At 33.8% G+C, this 16,649-nt stretch overlaps 1 protein-coding gene across 5 annotated transcripts in view; it reads left to right on the forward strand.

Moving 5' to 3' along the window:
• The window catches only part of LOC142337661 (uncharacterized), a 50,874-nt gene that overhangs the window by 16,433 nt on the left and 17,792 nt on the right, over window positions 1–16,649 (forward strand). For all 5 annotated transcript variants that reach the window (XM_075387069.1, XM_075387072.1, XM_075387071.1 and 2 more), the window contains one exon: window positions 5,575–5,875. In XM_075387069.1, coding sequence (XP_075243184.1) covers window positions 5,575–5,875 — 301 coding nt within the window. The remainder of the gene's footprint in view (window positions 1–5,574; window positions 5,876–16,649) is intronic.

Here is a 16,649-nt window from a genome sequence, read left to right on the forward strand (position 1 = left end):
TATAGGTTACCGCCTAGTTTCTAGTGGTAATGGAATGTTTTTCAAGATTTTAATGTTTTTCAAGATTTAAACATCACGAGTTTTAGCATTTTTTAAAGAATACTTGCAGTTTTTTTTCAATTTTTGTGACATTTTTGTCATTATTCAGGTTTTTTCAGCCTCAGGGGCCAAAAGAACTCCTTTAGGTTTTGATAAAAAGTTACTGGAAAATTTTTATTGGCCATGGAATAGTTTCCAACTTAATATCGCAAATTTTAGCAATTTTTCAAAGTTTTTCAAATATTTCGTCATTTTCTAGGTTTTTCCAGCCTCAATAACCAAGTAATCTCCTATAGGGTTTGATAATAGTCTACTACATAGTTTCTAATGTAATGGAATGTTATCAGGAATTTTTTATCACGAATTTAGCATTTTAAAAAAATATTTGCAATTTGCTCTATTTTTTTAATATTTTAAATTTTGAGTTTATCTGGCACCAGGAGTTAAGGGACCTCCTCCGAAGTTTGATAGTAAGCTGGTTCATAGTTTCTAGATTCAATGAAATGGTTTTCATTACTTCAATGACTCGAGCTTTAAGCAATTTTTTGATAAATTTGAAAAATTATTATTTTACAACTCTATGGATCTTTGAGCCAGGGAAACTTTTTAAGGCTTGAGATTGGGACACTGGATAGGCTCTTGAGACAATGAAATGGTTCTGAAGATAATATCACGAATTTTAGCGACTTTTTAAAATAAAACTTTCAATTTTTCTCTAGTTTTTTGAAAATTTTTGTCTTTTTAAAAGTTTTTTCGAGTCTCAAGAGCCGAGGAACGTTCTCTAGGGTATGATGAGGTTATTGCATAGCTGCTGTTTGATGTAGTGGGTTGTTTATCAATATTTTAAAATCACGAATTAAGCAATTTTTAAATTATTTGCGATTTTTTCAAGTTTTTTTGAATATTTTTGATTTTTTCTGATTTTTTGCGGCACCTAGTGTTTTTCTAGTGTTTGCTAATAAGTTTTTAGAAATGGTTTTTGGCCATGGATTAGTTTTCAATTTTTATTATCACAACTTTTTGTAGTTTTTTATGCAACCTGCAAATTTTTTCAAGATCTATGGAACTTTTGGTATTTTTTATGTTTCTCAGCCTCAAGAGCCACATGAACTCCTCTAGGGATTGATTATAGATTACTGCATAGCTTTTAGATGTAGGGACCTCCTCTAAGGTTTGTTGATAAGCTGTTGCATAGTTTCTAGAGTTAAAGGAATGGTTATAAATATTTTCATGACTCCAGCTTTAGCAAATTTTTGATAAAATTTAATTTCAGATTTTCAGAAAATGTATTATCATGTTCCAAGTTTATGGATCTTTCTGAGTCATTGAAACTATTTAAAGCTTAAAATAGGGATACTGAATGGTCTCTTGAGACAATGAAATGGTTCTGAAGATATTAATAACAAGAATTGTGGCCAGATTTTCTTCAGATTTGAAATTGTTTTCAATTTTAATGATCATTACTGGCCAACAAAAGTTTTCAAGTCTTGCAGATGGGTTACATGGCCGAACTCCAGGACAAAAATTGGTCTCGAACGTTTTCACTACGAAACTTTTCTTTGTCACCTTTCATTTTTATATGATTTTGTTTTTATATGATTTAATTACTTACAAGGCTAGAAAACTAAAGTTGCAGATCGAATCTCGTCATTGAAAATAGCTATCTCTCTCTCTTTCTCTGTCTGGTGTGCTTTTTCCTTCTCATTCACGTTTTACCTCTCACACTATCTCTCTTTCCTTAACTCTTTTGTTGATGACGCTCTTCAGCTGCTGTTGTGGCGTGATATAATCTATTACTCATTAACGCTGATTTATAAAGAAATGTTTTATCTTAAAAATTGACTAGGGACTTTTTAGGAAATCATTGTTAATTGCTCTCAAACGATGTATGTAGCAAATATAATAATCCTGTTGGTCTTTATGTGATTTTTCTCTTGACCGATTTTTCGTCTGACCCATTAGATTTTTCGTCCTCAAAACTGGATGAGGAGGTAGCGCCCAATGGGCATTAAGTTCTCTTAGAGCCTTTCAGCTCACTAGTATCCAAGTGTGCGATTCACAGAAACTGTTTCGGAGACTTTTACGTATGGTGTGAAGGGCGGTTCTGAGAAATTGATCCCCACCACCCCTCGCTGCGGTGCACCCTCACCCCGCTGCATTCACATCACGCTCCTTCATATAAGCTAAAGCGATAATGTTTATGTTATGAAGATGTTTTAGTTTGGGTCAATCTGCTGAACAAAAGTCAAAATAAGAGAACGAATTTAGGGTGGTTTTCTGTTCATGCGTCTTTTTGAGATAGAGAGAGCGAAAAAAAAATTGGTGTAATATGCGCTAAACGAGAAATATGTTTTGATCACGTGCGGCTTTCAGAGCGGTTTTTTTGTTTTAACTCTTAACTTCAGCCAAAAGCTTGTGTCCTAATTATATTAGCTAGTAATAGTGCGTTTGGGTTATTGTTTTGACCGTTGGAAACAAATATTAGACTTTTAGATGCAATTTTAAGCCATTTTTTCCATTTTGTTCTCATTGACGTTTTTTAACCAGTATTTGTAATCTAATTCAATTTTTTAGTCATTTGGATTGTTTTCTGGCTGAACTGCGTTATTCTAGTGATTTTGGCGATCTGTATACTTGTTTGCTTGTTGATTGAGCTTGAACGAAGTGTTAGGAATTATATCAATACTGTTGCATGTGATTTTTTGCTTGACCGATTTTTCGTCTGACCCTTAGAACTTTTTTCCTATAAAAAGGAAATTGTATTGGGGCGCTGTCTTTTTTCAAAGATATGTTCTCACATTTTCATGATTTTTGAACTCATTTTGGAGGAGTGATTTTGGTCACGCCGAAACGGGAAGTGGAGTGAAAAAGCGAGTGGTTTTGCGGCGTGAAATTTTTGCGCTCTAATTTTAAAGTAGTGAGAAAACGGTTTTTGAACAACAATTCGCTTTCTCGCTAGTGGTTTTTTTGTTCACATGCGGCAATTTCACTTTAATTTTTACTTTTTTCGATTTTTTTGGATCGGTTTTTTCGTCTTTATGGTTTTCCCAATCCATTCATAGTTCATTCTAGGCCTAGTTTTTTGTTTGAACCAAATTTCCATTTCTCGCTGGTGGTTTTTTGTTGACCTGCGGTATTTTGAAAATGATTGTTTTTTTTTCATTTTTTTTGATCTGATTTTTTAAGTAATGGTTTTCCCAATTCTCTCAAAGTCCTTTCTTGGTCTAGTTTTTTGATAATTCAATGAAAATTTTTTAAATTGTACGTCAGGACTTGTCCTGCTATTTTTTTTGTTTCGTCGTCTGACGCTCTTTCGTTTTATTTTTGTTCACACAGCAAAGTTGAAAAAGTCAAATTTTATGAATTATCTCTTCCTCTCACTAATACGCACGTGACGTCATTTTTCACTCTCTCTACCAAAAAATTTTTGCGTGATTAGATTTTGACCACAAGCGACTTACCTCACTCAATAAAATGACTTTTGCACTTTAAAACTTAATTTTAATTTGAATTAGTGCAACGTCAAAGGGACTCATATGTGCAGTAAAGGTCCCTAATAAGAGGATTCTGCGGGATGGTTTTTAAAAAGCTTTATTTGTTGCTGAATGGTTTTTACTTAGCTTTTTGAGCGGCGTCGATTTTTTTTCAAATTAATATCTGTCTGTTTCTATCTCTATTATACGGCACGCAGGTCTATTTTTTCGCAGCTATTCCGATAATCTGTCGGCTATGTAACGTTTATTGTATGTATCTTCTGATTTCGAGCTATTTGCAAATTTGCTTTTTGCTATTAAATGATGCACATTTGGATTTAAATTTTTTGTTTGCTTTTTTGTTTAGACTGTCTTTGAAAGGAATTGGGTGCGTCACAGATCGATTAAGATTTTTTTCAAAGGGCTTTTGCAGATTTGTTCTGAAGTACAGGTTTAGAATGTTGTAGGGATTTCTGATTTTCTTGTTTCCATTTCCTGGGTGTTCTCTGTGCGTACCGTCTGTTGTTTTTGGACTATTGGATGAAACTTATTTTATTGCACCAATAATAATTTGCCTATATTTGTTTCGGAGTCAAAACTAGTTTTTTAGTTTTGCCAGTATTTCTAGTTGTTTGTGGTCTCCAAATTATATAACTTTGGGAACCTGTCATTTTGTTAGATATTTTTAGATAGCCGTGATTTGTTTTTGATTTACATTCCCGAATGGTTCTGTTATTGTCCTGCTACTTAATCTCAATGATGACAGGTGTTATAGACCATCTGAATAGTTGAAATTAAAAAAAAACATAGTTTTCCAAGGTTTCAGTCAGTAGCTAGTGGTTATGCTTCCTTCCCTTGAGGCCATGTTTTCAAAAAACTTTAGGAGTTATTTTTTTAAGTTTATCCTTACTTGTTAATCTCTTCGGTTTTTGGCATCTTGGTTTCACTTACGAAAGATTTTGTTGTGTTTCACTATATGGACAAGATTGAATCTATTTCTTGGTTCAGTTTTAATTGATGTTTTGGCTTTGAAACCATTTGTCCTCAAAAATTACTGATTTTGTTGTTTCTGAGTTTTTGTTGTTTCCTGCATTTGTTATTTTTGTTAAATTTTGTCTTGCTTGTGCCTATGAAAGTTTTGTATGCTTTCTGATATGCAGTAGTTCTATGGTTTAACTGTTAGAATTTTTACTCGAGTTTCTTAATATAATTTATGCTACTTTTTTTTTCAAAGAGTTTAATAATTTGGAATGTCTCAATCTTGCCAGCTCTTTTCCTATTACTTTGTCTCTCATTTATGTTTCTAGAAATGTGATGTTTACTGTCTGAGATATTGTAGCGCAAATGTTTACGTTTTTTCTTGCTAATGGTTTAAATTACTTAATAAGGACTTTTAAAAAAGTTTCTAAAATGGTTTTTTTGGCATTTTTTTGTTTAATTTCGTGTTTGTACTTGACAATTTTTTGTTTAATTTCGTGTTTTTACTGGTTTATGCTTCGTTGACTATTAAAAGATGTTCTTCTAAGAAGGCTGTCACATTCAAAATGACGTTTTTTGCTTTTGCCGAAAAAATAGAAAGAAAAACCGCCATTCTAAATGAAGGTTTTTTTAGAGCGGCTCTTAGAAGCATCAAAAAGTTAAAGATTCTTAAATAAAATATAACGCCTCAGCAATTAATTAAAAGAAGAGAAATTTCTTTCTGTTTTTTCGAGGCTCTACAAAGCTATCGCAGCTATTTTTTGGCAATCTGCCAGCTATGTTATGTTTCTGCTAGTTTAAGCAGTGGTTTTGTGCAGAGTTGAATTTCAGGGGCAACGTTTACCTGCATTATCAGGAGATGATATGAAAGCCCATTTTACGATACCTCGGTCGAAAATAAATATTTCGAGATATTACGAAATTTGCGCTTTTAAGTTTTTTTTTATAACTTGTAGTATATGAAGTATTTACATCAGAAATGGTTCAAGGCTCGTCTGGGCCTGTGCGATACGGGTTTTATCTCGCTCTGGTTTGTATGAGAAATGATTGGTGATTTGTTCTCAAGTATACCTTATGGTTTCAGAAATCCTGTACCTAAGCCAGAAACACCAGCGCCATCCAATTTTAACAAGAGACCCAGTTCAGTAGTTCAACAGGAACCAACTCGTGCGAACGAAAAGCTTTTCTCAACACCACTTAAAGACCACAATCATCACCAGCAACCACTACCCTCTTCATCTGGTAGAAAAGATCAATCGAAATCCTTTCATAAGAAAGGAGAGCCCATTCCGTTGCCGCCTCTCAAAACTGAGGAACTGAAGACTGAATCGACATCTTCTAAATCAGCGTCCAAACAGTATAGAAAACGCTCCGAATCTTCTTCTGTAAGTTGGAATCAGATTTTTCTATAAACAGAACTGATATAGGAAATTTTTCCCATATTCCTTTATGTTCCTTTATCATTTACAGTTAAGGGATAATTTTTGTTAGGAATAAATTGTATTGTTTATGGTTAAGTTTCCATCTTGCCTCTACGGTGGAGATTTTTGAAGTTGACAAGGCTCACTTATATTGCCAAGGGTATCGCTACATGTTCAGCAATGGGGTTCTGGTCATGTATCAGATAGGTGCCTAAAATTGTCTTAAAACTAATTCAAAGAAGTCCGTCATTTTTTTGTCTGAATTTATTAATTCATTTATTATAGCTGCGAAGCTGTAAGCTGAGCGTAGCTATATTGCGGTGCTCTTGGTTTTTTTACAATTCACAGAATTTGAATTGTATTGGGGCGCTGTCTTTTTTTTAAGATCTGTTCACACATTTTCATGATTTTTGAAGTCAAATTGAAGTAGTGATTTTGGTCACGCGGAAACAGGAAATGGAGCGAAAAAGCGAGTGGTTTTGTGGCGTGAATTTTTGTCGCTCTATTTTTTACTGTTTTTTCGATTTTATGGATCGGATTTTTTTCTAAATGGTTATTCCAATCCATTCATAGTCCGTTCTAGGTCTATTTCTGTTTAGTCAATGAAAATTCTTTGAATTGTACGTCAGGACTTGTCCTGCTATTTTTACAATTCAAAGAATTTGAATTGTATTGGGGCGCTGTCTTTTTTTTTTAAGATCTGTTCACACATTTTCATGATTTTTGAAGTCAAATTGGAGTAGTGATTTTGGTCACGCCGAAACAGGAAATGGAGCGAAAAAGCGAGTGGTTTTGCGGCGTGAATTTTTTTCGCTCTAATGTTAAAGTAGAGTGAGAAAACGCTGTTTGAACAAAAATTCGGTTTCTCGGTAGTGGTTTTTTGTTCACATGCGGCAATTTCACTCTGATTTTTACTGTTTTTTCGATTTTTTGGATCGGGTTTTTTTCTAAATGGTTTTCCCAATCCGTTCACAGCTCATTCTAGACCTAGTTTTTTGTTTGAATTAATTTTTCTTTTCTCGCTAGTGGTTTTTTTGGTTCACATGCGGCATTTTGACATTGATTTTCTGTTTTTTCTTATTTTTTTATCTGATTTTTTTTCTAAAATGGTTTTCTCAATTCACTCATAGTCCATTCTAGGTCTAGTTTTTCTGTTTAGTCAATGAAAATGCTTTGAATTGTACGTCAGGACTTGTCGTGTTATGTTTTTTTGTTTCGTCGTCTGACGCTCTTTTTTCGTTTTTTTGTTCACACAAAGCTGAAAAGTCAAATTTTCTGAATGACTTCTTCCTCTCACTAACGGCATTTGCGCGCGTGACGTCATTTCTCACTCGCTTTAGCAAAAGTTTTTAAGTTATCAGATTTTGATCATACATGACTTACCTCACTCAATAAAATGACTTTTGCACTTTAAAACTTAAGTTTAATTTGAATTTGTTTAAGGTCAAAGGAACTCATTTGTGCAGTACAGGTCCCTAATACGAGGGTACTGTGGAATGAATTTTAACAAGCTTTATTGATTTATCGCCGAATGTTTTTTAGCCTAGTTTTTTGAGCGGCGTCGATTTTTTTCAATTTAGATCTGTATCTGTTTCTATCTCTTATATGGCACGCAGGTCTATTCTTTCGCAGCTATTCCGGCAATCTGCCGGCTATGTTTATTATTTATTAATTCCGGTGAATTTATTAATGGCCTCATCTTAGCCGGCTATAATAGCGCCCCTATTTCTACGAACTCGAAGAAGAGTATTGGTGGAGCGCCTTTTTTATCGACAATTTTGGAGTGTATTTAAAACAGGCTTTAAAAATCAATGCCGCTTGTGAAAACTAAGTGTTAGGGTCAAACGGTTGAACGAATTGAAGAGCAGAGAGAAGAGAGAGTGGTTTTCTGTTCATATCGTTTTTTTTGAGAGCGAGAGAGAGAGAGAGAGCGAGAGCGTGAAAAGTAGGTGTGAAAAAAGTAAGCCAGGCAAATTTATTCATCGCGTGCGGCTTTTGCAAAGCAGTTTTTAGTTTTAACTCCAACTTCTTCAGTCAAAGGTATTTCTCTGAATGATCAATGGCCGCCGTAAGCCTCTCAATGGCTGTTATTTAGAAGCTCTCCTTTTTCATTCGCTTTACCTTTTGATCACGTTTTTCGTTTTACATAGGGCACGAATATCACTTTTGACTCTTGACTTACCTCAATTACAGTTACAAATGAAAGGATTTTAAATTCTTAAACTCATTGAGTTACTGAATGTAGTGAGTACGGTCAATGTCGAAGGAGCAAAATCAAAAGAAACGGGATGATAAACCGATAAAGCACAGTCATTAACTCATAGTTGTTTAGGTCACCAAAGTTCAGTAGAGCCATTGCTATCTGACATTTGTATTAAGATTAATAGCGTTCTGTGTAAAAGCTGAATTAATTATAGTTTTAGAATCCAACTGAAACTGCACACCAAATTGGAACATGTAGAAAAAAGCTTTCTTTTTTGGATGAATCCCGATGTGCAAGTGCCTCAACGGCGGCTAATTTCGGGTAATTTGCCGGCTATGTTTACAACTATTGATAGTGTTTGGAGGCATTTGGGCCATCTGAACAAAATCGTACACCTTAATTTTCAGCTGTTTATAACATTTTGTCTTATTTTAATCTCTTCTAGCAATTTTTGTATTCGTGTACACGTTTTTGCAGCATATGTATGGTCGAAATTAGTTGTTCAGTGTCATGAAATACGAAATCAAAATCAAAAACGGGATAAACTTATAAAGCCCAATTTTAGATGCCCATTGCTTGAACTTTGTTCCTGTAAGTCTAATTATCATCTATAATGCTTATTGGTTTTGATACTGGCCACTGTATCTTCTCATTAAACAACAGGAGTATGGCTGACTCCGAAGTGAACTAAAGTTCGTCTTTTAAAAATGTCTTTGTACAAAAGCCAGTTTTCTTTTTTGTCTGTTTCAATCCCAATCGGTGTTGTGTGGATCAATGGCGCCCTTTTCCGACGATCTGCCAGGTTTGTTGACAATAAACTAAATTACGCTGGAAAACTGTAAATCATCAATTTATTAAAAGTTGAATAAATAATTAAAATCTATAGAACAGAAAAGAAGGTTGATTGAAAACTGCCACGTATTTGGCTTCAAAAATCGAATGAATTTGGTCATAAATGCTTTTCCTCGAAAAGGAATTCGACTCTATTGGGGTTTTAAAAATAGATAAAACGTTTAATATTCTCCATAACATTTTAGACAAAAAGTTCATCATTAACAGTGGTCAAGCACTCCTAGCGTGAAACACTGCTGAATTGGCTAAACTAAACCTTGTGGAGATATTGCGTTAAAAGCAACAACTTAAAACAATTGTTCTTGTGTTTGGTCATCAAGATTAGGAATTTTGTACATCTAGCATTCTAAAAATTATTTTTTCCAGTGGGCCATTTTTAATTGCGCTCGTAGAGAAGCAATTTTTGTAAACGTGTGTATCTTTTTTATGCAAATTTTTCGCTTGACCGTTTTGACTTTTCGAGTGACTTTTAAGCACTTGACTTTTTGCTTGATTTAAATACAATTTCAAGCAGCTAAACTCAATTGGCGGCAATTTAATACTCAAAGTCAATTGAAAAGTGTGCCGATACTGGTGCCATTTTTCACTTTAAATCTTGATAGTGGTATATATTAACCTCTAACATGGTTATTTGAAGCCCACTACTGAACTTCTCAGTCACATTTAGGCTCCCCCGACTGAAGCTGGTTGCAATTGATTAGGGCTCCCACTAGTCATGCGAGAGCAATTCTTTCGACGTTCAGTCGGTTATGTTTTTCAAAAGAAAAATTGAATTAAGTGCTGATATTCATTCTCAATGTAGTGTTTTTTTAAATTAGCTGTTGTCCAAGTCAATATACTGATTGGGAGATAAATGAGTTTTTGTAAACAAAAGCTTCCGACCAACAAAAATTAATTCAGAACACCTCAAAAGTTAGCGACATAGCTGAATTTGAAAAACACAAAAATTTCCGTTTTAAATGCCGATTGTTTTTGCTGTTTTTATTCCTTGCTCATGTTTTAAGTGATTTCCAGAGCTGTTGGGTGTGTAGGTGCTTGATGTGTAATTTGGAACTGTTTCTCAATTGTTGCTGAAGACAGCTGTTGAGACTTCGTAATTTTAGAAGAGTATTAATAAAAAGTTTGTCCTTTAATTCTACTTTTTGCCCGGCTTTTCTTCTTTGGAATTATGTATTGTTGTTTGTTTTCCCATCAATTGATATTCGCTTGTTAAACTTATTTAAATCTGATGAAAATTTTCCAATGAATATTATTTCCCTGAAAATCTGATTCCTCCGCTTTTTGTTTCAAATTGATTGGTTTAATGAAGATAAGTTTTTGTCAGTTCATGGTTGGCTAGCTAGGGTGTTAGGTAAATTTAAGTTCAAGTCGATTCCGTAGTCTTGCGGCTGTTTCCTGCTGTCAAACAAAAGTTTGTTTCGCTTTACCTGTTTTCGCCGGCGTTTCGCCATTTTGCATGATTTTTTTTGCTTCGCTAGGCTAGTTTTTTTGCTCTTTCTACTCAAATTGCTTGTGAACAGCAGATACTCAGCAAAGCAATCTAAAATGAATGCAGTCATGAAATACGTAATAAAAAAATATAAGAGGGTTAAGCCAATCCTAGAAGCCCTCTATTTGAATTTGTTACTATAGGTCCGAGTGACTATCTGGAATGCTTATTGGTATTTTTACTGACCCCTGTATGATCTCATTAAGGAACAGGAGTATGTCTCATTACGAAATGAAATTTAAAAGTTCGCTTTTTAAAACTTTATTTGTACAAAAATCAGTTTTCTTCTTTTGTCTTTCTCAATCCCAATTGATGTTATGGGGATCAACGGTACCATTTTTCGACGATCTGCCGGGTTTGTTGAAAATAATCTAATTTACGTTCTAAGCTATATATTCTAAAAATATTAAAAATCTAACTACCTAACTTTTTTCTCAAAAAGAAAGCGATCTTCAAATAACAGAAAGGAAGTTTGCTTGAAAACTGCCACGTATTTTGCTAGGGGTCATAAAAAGCTTTTCCTCAAAATCGAATTTGACTCTTGGAGTTTTAAAAGTAGACAAGAAATTTCAAAAGTCTTAGAAATCATTAGCTTTTAACTTAATAATCTATGATAAATTACTAAGAAGTTACTACAAAACCAAATGTACTTGTCTTTGGGTAGTTTAAGACTTAGAAACGAACCAAAGAAAAACTTAAAAAATTAGAAACGATTTGCGAAAACACAAACTATTGCTACCATTAAAATCATTAGCTATTATCTGAATATTATGTATTTTTAATTCAATTCTTATTTCTACGAATTCAGCTGCAGGAATTATACTGAGAGATTAAATAAGTTTATTTGGGCAACATTTGTAAACCATTGGGATCTGTTACTACAAGATTGTTCTGAAAGAAGAGAAAAGGAAGCGAAAAACTGACCACTAAAAAACGTTTATAAAAACGCATATTGTCCAACAAACAAAGCATCGGTGACAAATAATATCAGTAGATATGTTATTTTTCGGAATACAAGAAATTGGATGTGACCTCTCATTGATGAAAATAAGTTACAATTTGACGAAAAGAAGAACAAAAACTAAAAATGTTTAAAAATGTATATCCTAAATTTTAATCCTGATTCGGGTAAAATCATTTATTCAATCCTCAATTACAAGCTTAAGAGAATTGTCAGCAATTTACGGCTACCTAAAGAACAAAAACAGGCAAAAACAGCAATTTCAAGAAAAAAATTGAGCGAGAAAAGTGTCGAAGGCATTAGAAAATGAAGTTTTCACTAAAAAATTCTACATCTTCAATTAATTTTTTAACAGCAATGGCATTCCTCTTGTTTATCAATACAGTTTCAAAAAATCAAATATGAACAAATACATTAGAACCTTGAAATTTTTAACAAAACTTGTAGTATCAACGCCATTAATTTCTAGCTTTCAACGGAATCCATTAAATACGCTAAATTATGCCTCCACGAGACAAAAAGTTTATTTTCCAATCATATTTGTTCAATAAGATCTTACAACAAGTTATTGAAGATGAAAACAACAACAAAGACAGGTAACAACCAAAAATTCAATAGAAAAGTGCCAGAAGAAAGTGTCGAAGCAATTTAAATCACAAGTTCTTCTCTGAAAACTTTATATATGTTCCGTTGAACGTCTTCCCTAAACCAATGAGAACCATCAGTATTAGAATAATGTGATAAGATTTCAAAATGATCCAAAAATAAGAAAAAGTAACGGAAAGTTTAAAAAAATATATGAAAACTAGTGGCATTGAAGTTTTAAAACGAATAGGTAGAAGATGAAAGTCGCTAACCAGACTTAATTTGGCTGCACCGGAATTAAAAGTGGATCATGCAAGTACTAAGACTAATAGTGCACGAAGAAAAGTTTAGGATCAGTTGATGTTAAAAAAAATTTCGAAAAACTTCTTTTCCAAACTTAACAGCCATTAAACACAAAAGCTTTTAACGGAGGCCAATAACTACGCTCAGAAATAAAACGATTGCAGGAAAAATATGTTTGTCATGCATAGATAATCAATAAGAGATCACAATAAGTCTTAAGACTATGAAAACAACAATAAAAACAGGCGAAAACCAAAATTCAGTAGAAAAGTGGGAGAAGAAAATTTCGAAGCCATTTAAACCATTAGCTTTTCTCTGAAAACTTTATCTCTGATCCTCTGAATGTCTTTTCTAAGCCAATGGGATTAGAAAGGTATTTAGATAATGCGATAAGACTTCAAAAGTAACCAATAATGCGAAAATATCCAATTTTTTTAAATTTTGAATTCTTGTGTTATTGAAGTCATATAATCAATAGTTGGAAGATAAAACCGCAAACAAAATTTACTTTAGTTTCAGTAGAAAGCAAGTGGGTTCTGTCAAGACTGAGATTGACTAACAGCTCACAAAAATTTAAAGATTGGTTAATGTTCAAAAAATTTTTCGAAAAATTGTTTTTAAATTCTTAACAGTCATTAAACTCAATAAATTTCAACGGAAGTCAATAAATACGCTCAAATATGATTCAAAAGGAGCATGGGGATGTTTGCAATGCATAAATGATCAATAAGACATCACAACAAGTCTTATGACTATGAAAACAACAACAAAATCAGGCAAAAACCAAAAATTCAATAGAGAAGTGGGAGAAGAAAAGGTCGAAACCATTTGAAACCATAGGCTTTTCTCTGAAAAACTTATCTGTGATCCACTGAACGTCTTCTTTAAGCCAATAGGAGCTGTCAATTTTAGGATAGTGTGATAAAATTAAAAAAGTAACCAATAATACGGAAAAATTCAAATAATAATACGTAACCAATAGTAACCAATAATACGGAAAAAACTTTTCGAAATCTTATATCATTGAAGTCATGTTACTAAAAGATAGAGGTAAAACCGCCAACTAGGTCAAATTTGGTTAAATTAAGACAAAAGAGGGTGCTCTCATTACAGAGAATGACATACAGTTCACGATAATAAATTTTCGATTGGTTAATGTTTTCGAAAAATTATTTTTAAATTCTTAAAGTCTTAACAGCCATTAGCTGTCCACTCAAAGAACTAGATATGCTCACTTAAATCTCTTTACGGAGCATATTGCACTGTTAGTTAATGAGTTCATGCCATAAGACTCCAAAAAAATAGTGAAACCTCAAAATGAAATTCAAAATTTCATTTAAAATTGCGAAAACTCAAGATTAGAAAAACATGAGCAGTTCCTTGAAAACGATTTTTTTTGGTTCATTGGGCTTCATTTGACTGTAAAAGAAGTTTTTCATTAACAAAATTTCGATATGAAAAGTGACTTGTCTCTAGGTGACTTGAAAAAAAAAAGTAGAAAAGTTTTATTAAAAAAGAGCTCTCAGATAGATTTCGAATTTTTTTGATTTTGAAGCTCCCTATGAGACCAGAACTCATCTTTTTTTATCGCCTTTAGCCTATTAGGAACACGAAATGGGTTCTTTTTTGGCAAGAAATTTAAATTTGAAATACTATTTTTATCGAAAATATCTTAATTTGATGAAAAATCACACTAAAAGTGATCAAATGTCCCTTGTTCACACAAAACTTCAATCCTCGATAACTCCTCGAAAAAACCAAAATAAAAAAAATCTTTTTAATTTTGAATTTTACGCTGGACAAGCTTTTTAATGATACCACTCATATTTCTCTGCGATGAATATATCGATCGGCCAAAATTGACTGAACAAAACCCATTTGAGTATATAGTTCCTCCCCCCCCCCGCAAGTGGGGTCGGAACAATGAAACGTTTAATATTCTCCATTACATTTAATATTCTCAATTACATTTAATATTCTCCATTACATAATCTCCTACCCCCGTTTAGCAGTAACGCTGTTCAATCAGTCCTAGCTTGAAATACTGCAGAATCGGCATCGACAAAACTAAAACTTGTGGAAATATTGCGGTAAAAGCAGCAAATTGAAACATTGTCTGAAACATTGTCTCTTACTCTGTCATCAAGAGTAGGAAGAATTATGTACATCTATCATTCTAAAGCAATTATTTCTTCCAGTAGTTTTTTTTTTTTAAAAAAATGAAATAAATGCTTATATTCATCCACTAGGTAGTGTCCCTTCAAGATAAAAATTCATTTTCCATTGGGTCATTTAAAAAAAATCATGAATTAAATCCCGATATTAATTCACTAGGTATTCTCTCCAAGGTAGCTTTTGTTCAAGTAACGTCACTATACTGATCGGGAAAATAATGACTTTTTGTGAGCAAAAGCTTTAGACAAACAAAAATTGATTTAGAACACAATTCTGTGTGCGAGACAGTTGTATTTGCTCTTGATAAAATTAGTGAAGTACTAATGTTTCTTGATTGAGTGAAGATGGTTAAATTAAAGCCTATGAAATAAGTTATCAAAATATAATTTGCGCAAACTTTTGAAATCGTTGAAAGAAAAATTACGAGTTGCTCTAATACACTGTGTTTAATAAGTGTTTTAGCCTTTTGAATGATATAGATTTCAGCGTGCACTGTTGAAGGCCATGGACGAGTGTGCCACTAACTATTTTGGCAACAGAATTGAAATGAACTGCCTGTGATGTACTTATGATATCGGAATTACAGCCTAAGGATAATTTTGCTGCCATAAGCAGGCGTAGAGATTAGCATTGTTTAATTGCTCTCAAACGAAGTTTGTAGCAATTATATTAGTCCTGTCGGTCTTTTTTATGCGATTTTTCGCTTGACCAATTTTTCGTGACGCTTTTGACTTTTAGTCCTCAAAAACGGGATAAACAGGTAGCGCCCAGCGGGCATTAAGTGCTCTTAGAGCTTTTCAGCTCTGTTTCAGCTCAAACTGTTTTGGAGACTTATACTTATGGTGTGAAGGGCGGTTCTTAGAGGTTGAGACCCCCCCCCCCCCCCCTGTTGACCCCCAACCCCCACTATTTCCTCCACACCCCACCGCGCTGTTGCCCCCCATCAGCCCCCGGCGCCCCCCGCCCCCCCACCCGTGGCTAGCTACTGACGAAGCCAACCGCTCGCCGGTCGTTTGAGAGCAATTCGCCCGACGTTAGTCGGTTATGTTTTAGCAATTGTATTAGTCCCGCTGGTCTTTTCTAATAGCTGCAATAGCAAACTATTATTGCATTTTCATAATTTTTGAAGCAAATTAGCTTTGTGATTTTCGTCACGCCAAAACAAGAAGTGAGCAAAAAAGAGTGGTTTTGCGGCGTGATATTTGTTCACACTAATTTTTTGCAGAAAAAAATGGTGTTTGAATAAAAATTCGCTTGTGATTATTTTTCACTTGCGGCAATATGACTTTTTTTTCTAGTCTTGTTATTGATTTTTCTAAATCAATTTATAATCAATTCCTATTTTTTCTAGTTCTGGTTTTTCTGTTTAGTCAATGAAAATTCTTTGAATTGTAGTTCAGGACTTGTCTGAATGCTTTTTTTCGTCGTCAAGTTTTTTATTACGAGCAAATGGAGTCACTCTCACTTCCTATCTGCTTTTTCATTAATTTATGCAATTTCAAGTGAATTTCGTGCGTGGCGTCATTTTTCACTATTATTAGAGCGCGTTTTTTGTTCATTCGCGTTATTAATTTTATATTTATCGGTCTTATGTCACTTACCTGACTCGAAAAAATGACTTCCTCACTTTCAAACCGATTTTTGCCTACTTGAGTTCAATAAAGTGAAAAGGTCAACTCCATCACTCTAATTGACGGTTATTTGAGAGCAGCTAATATAAGCAGCAATATGTTCTAATTCTTAATCGAAATATAGCATCTTAGTAGCAGTTAATAGAAGGAAAAGAATTTTTTTTTGGTCTTTTTATTCGTTATCTTATTGAGACTGCAGATCTACAAAGCCAGTGCAGTGTTTTTCTGGCAGTCTGCCAGCTATGTTTTTAATACATTTTTTCGTATTACGGACTTTTTCTTGTGAACGTTTTTTCGTCTGGCTATCAGACCTTTTATCCTCAACAACGGGATAAACAGGTAAAACGTGGAGGGAAGTAAGTTCTATGAGAGAGCCGTACGGCCCACTTGTCTCTTAGTATTCGATTCAGCAAAACTTTGAGTTTTTCATGGTTTGAAAAACGGTTCCTAGAGTTTGACACCCTACCACTTAAGAATCCCCCTACACACATCCACTTTCTCCCTCCCTGCTCTCGCACCCCCTCAGTTAAGCTAAAGCT

Source organism: Convolutriloba macropyga, chromosome 4, assembly GCF_964194025.1.
Source record: "Convolutriloba macropyga chromosome 4, txConMacr16.3, whole genome shotgun sequence".
Classification (NCBI taxonomy): domain Eukaryota; kingdom Metazoa; phylum Xenacoelomorpha; order Acoela; family Convolutidae; genus Convolutriloba; species Convolutriloba macropyga.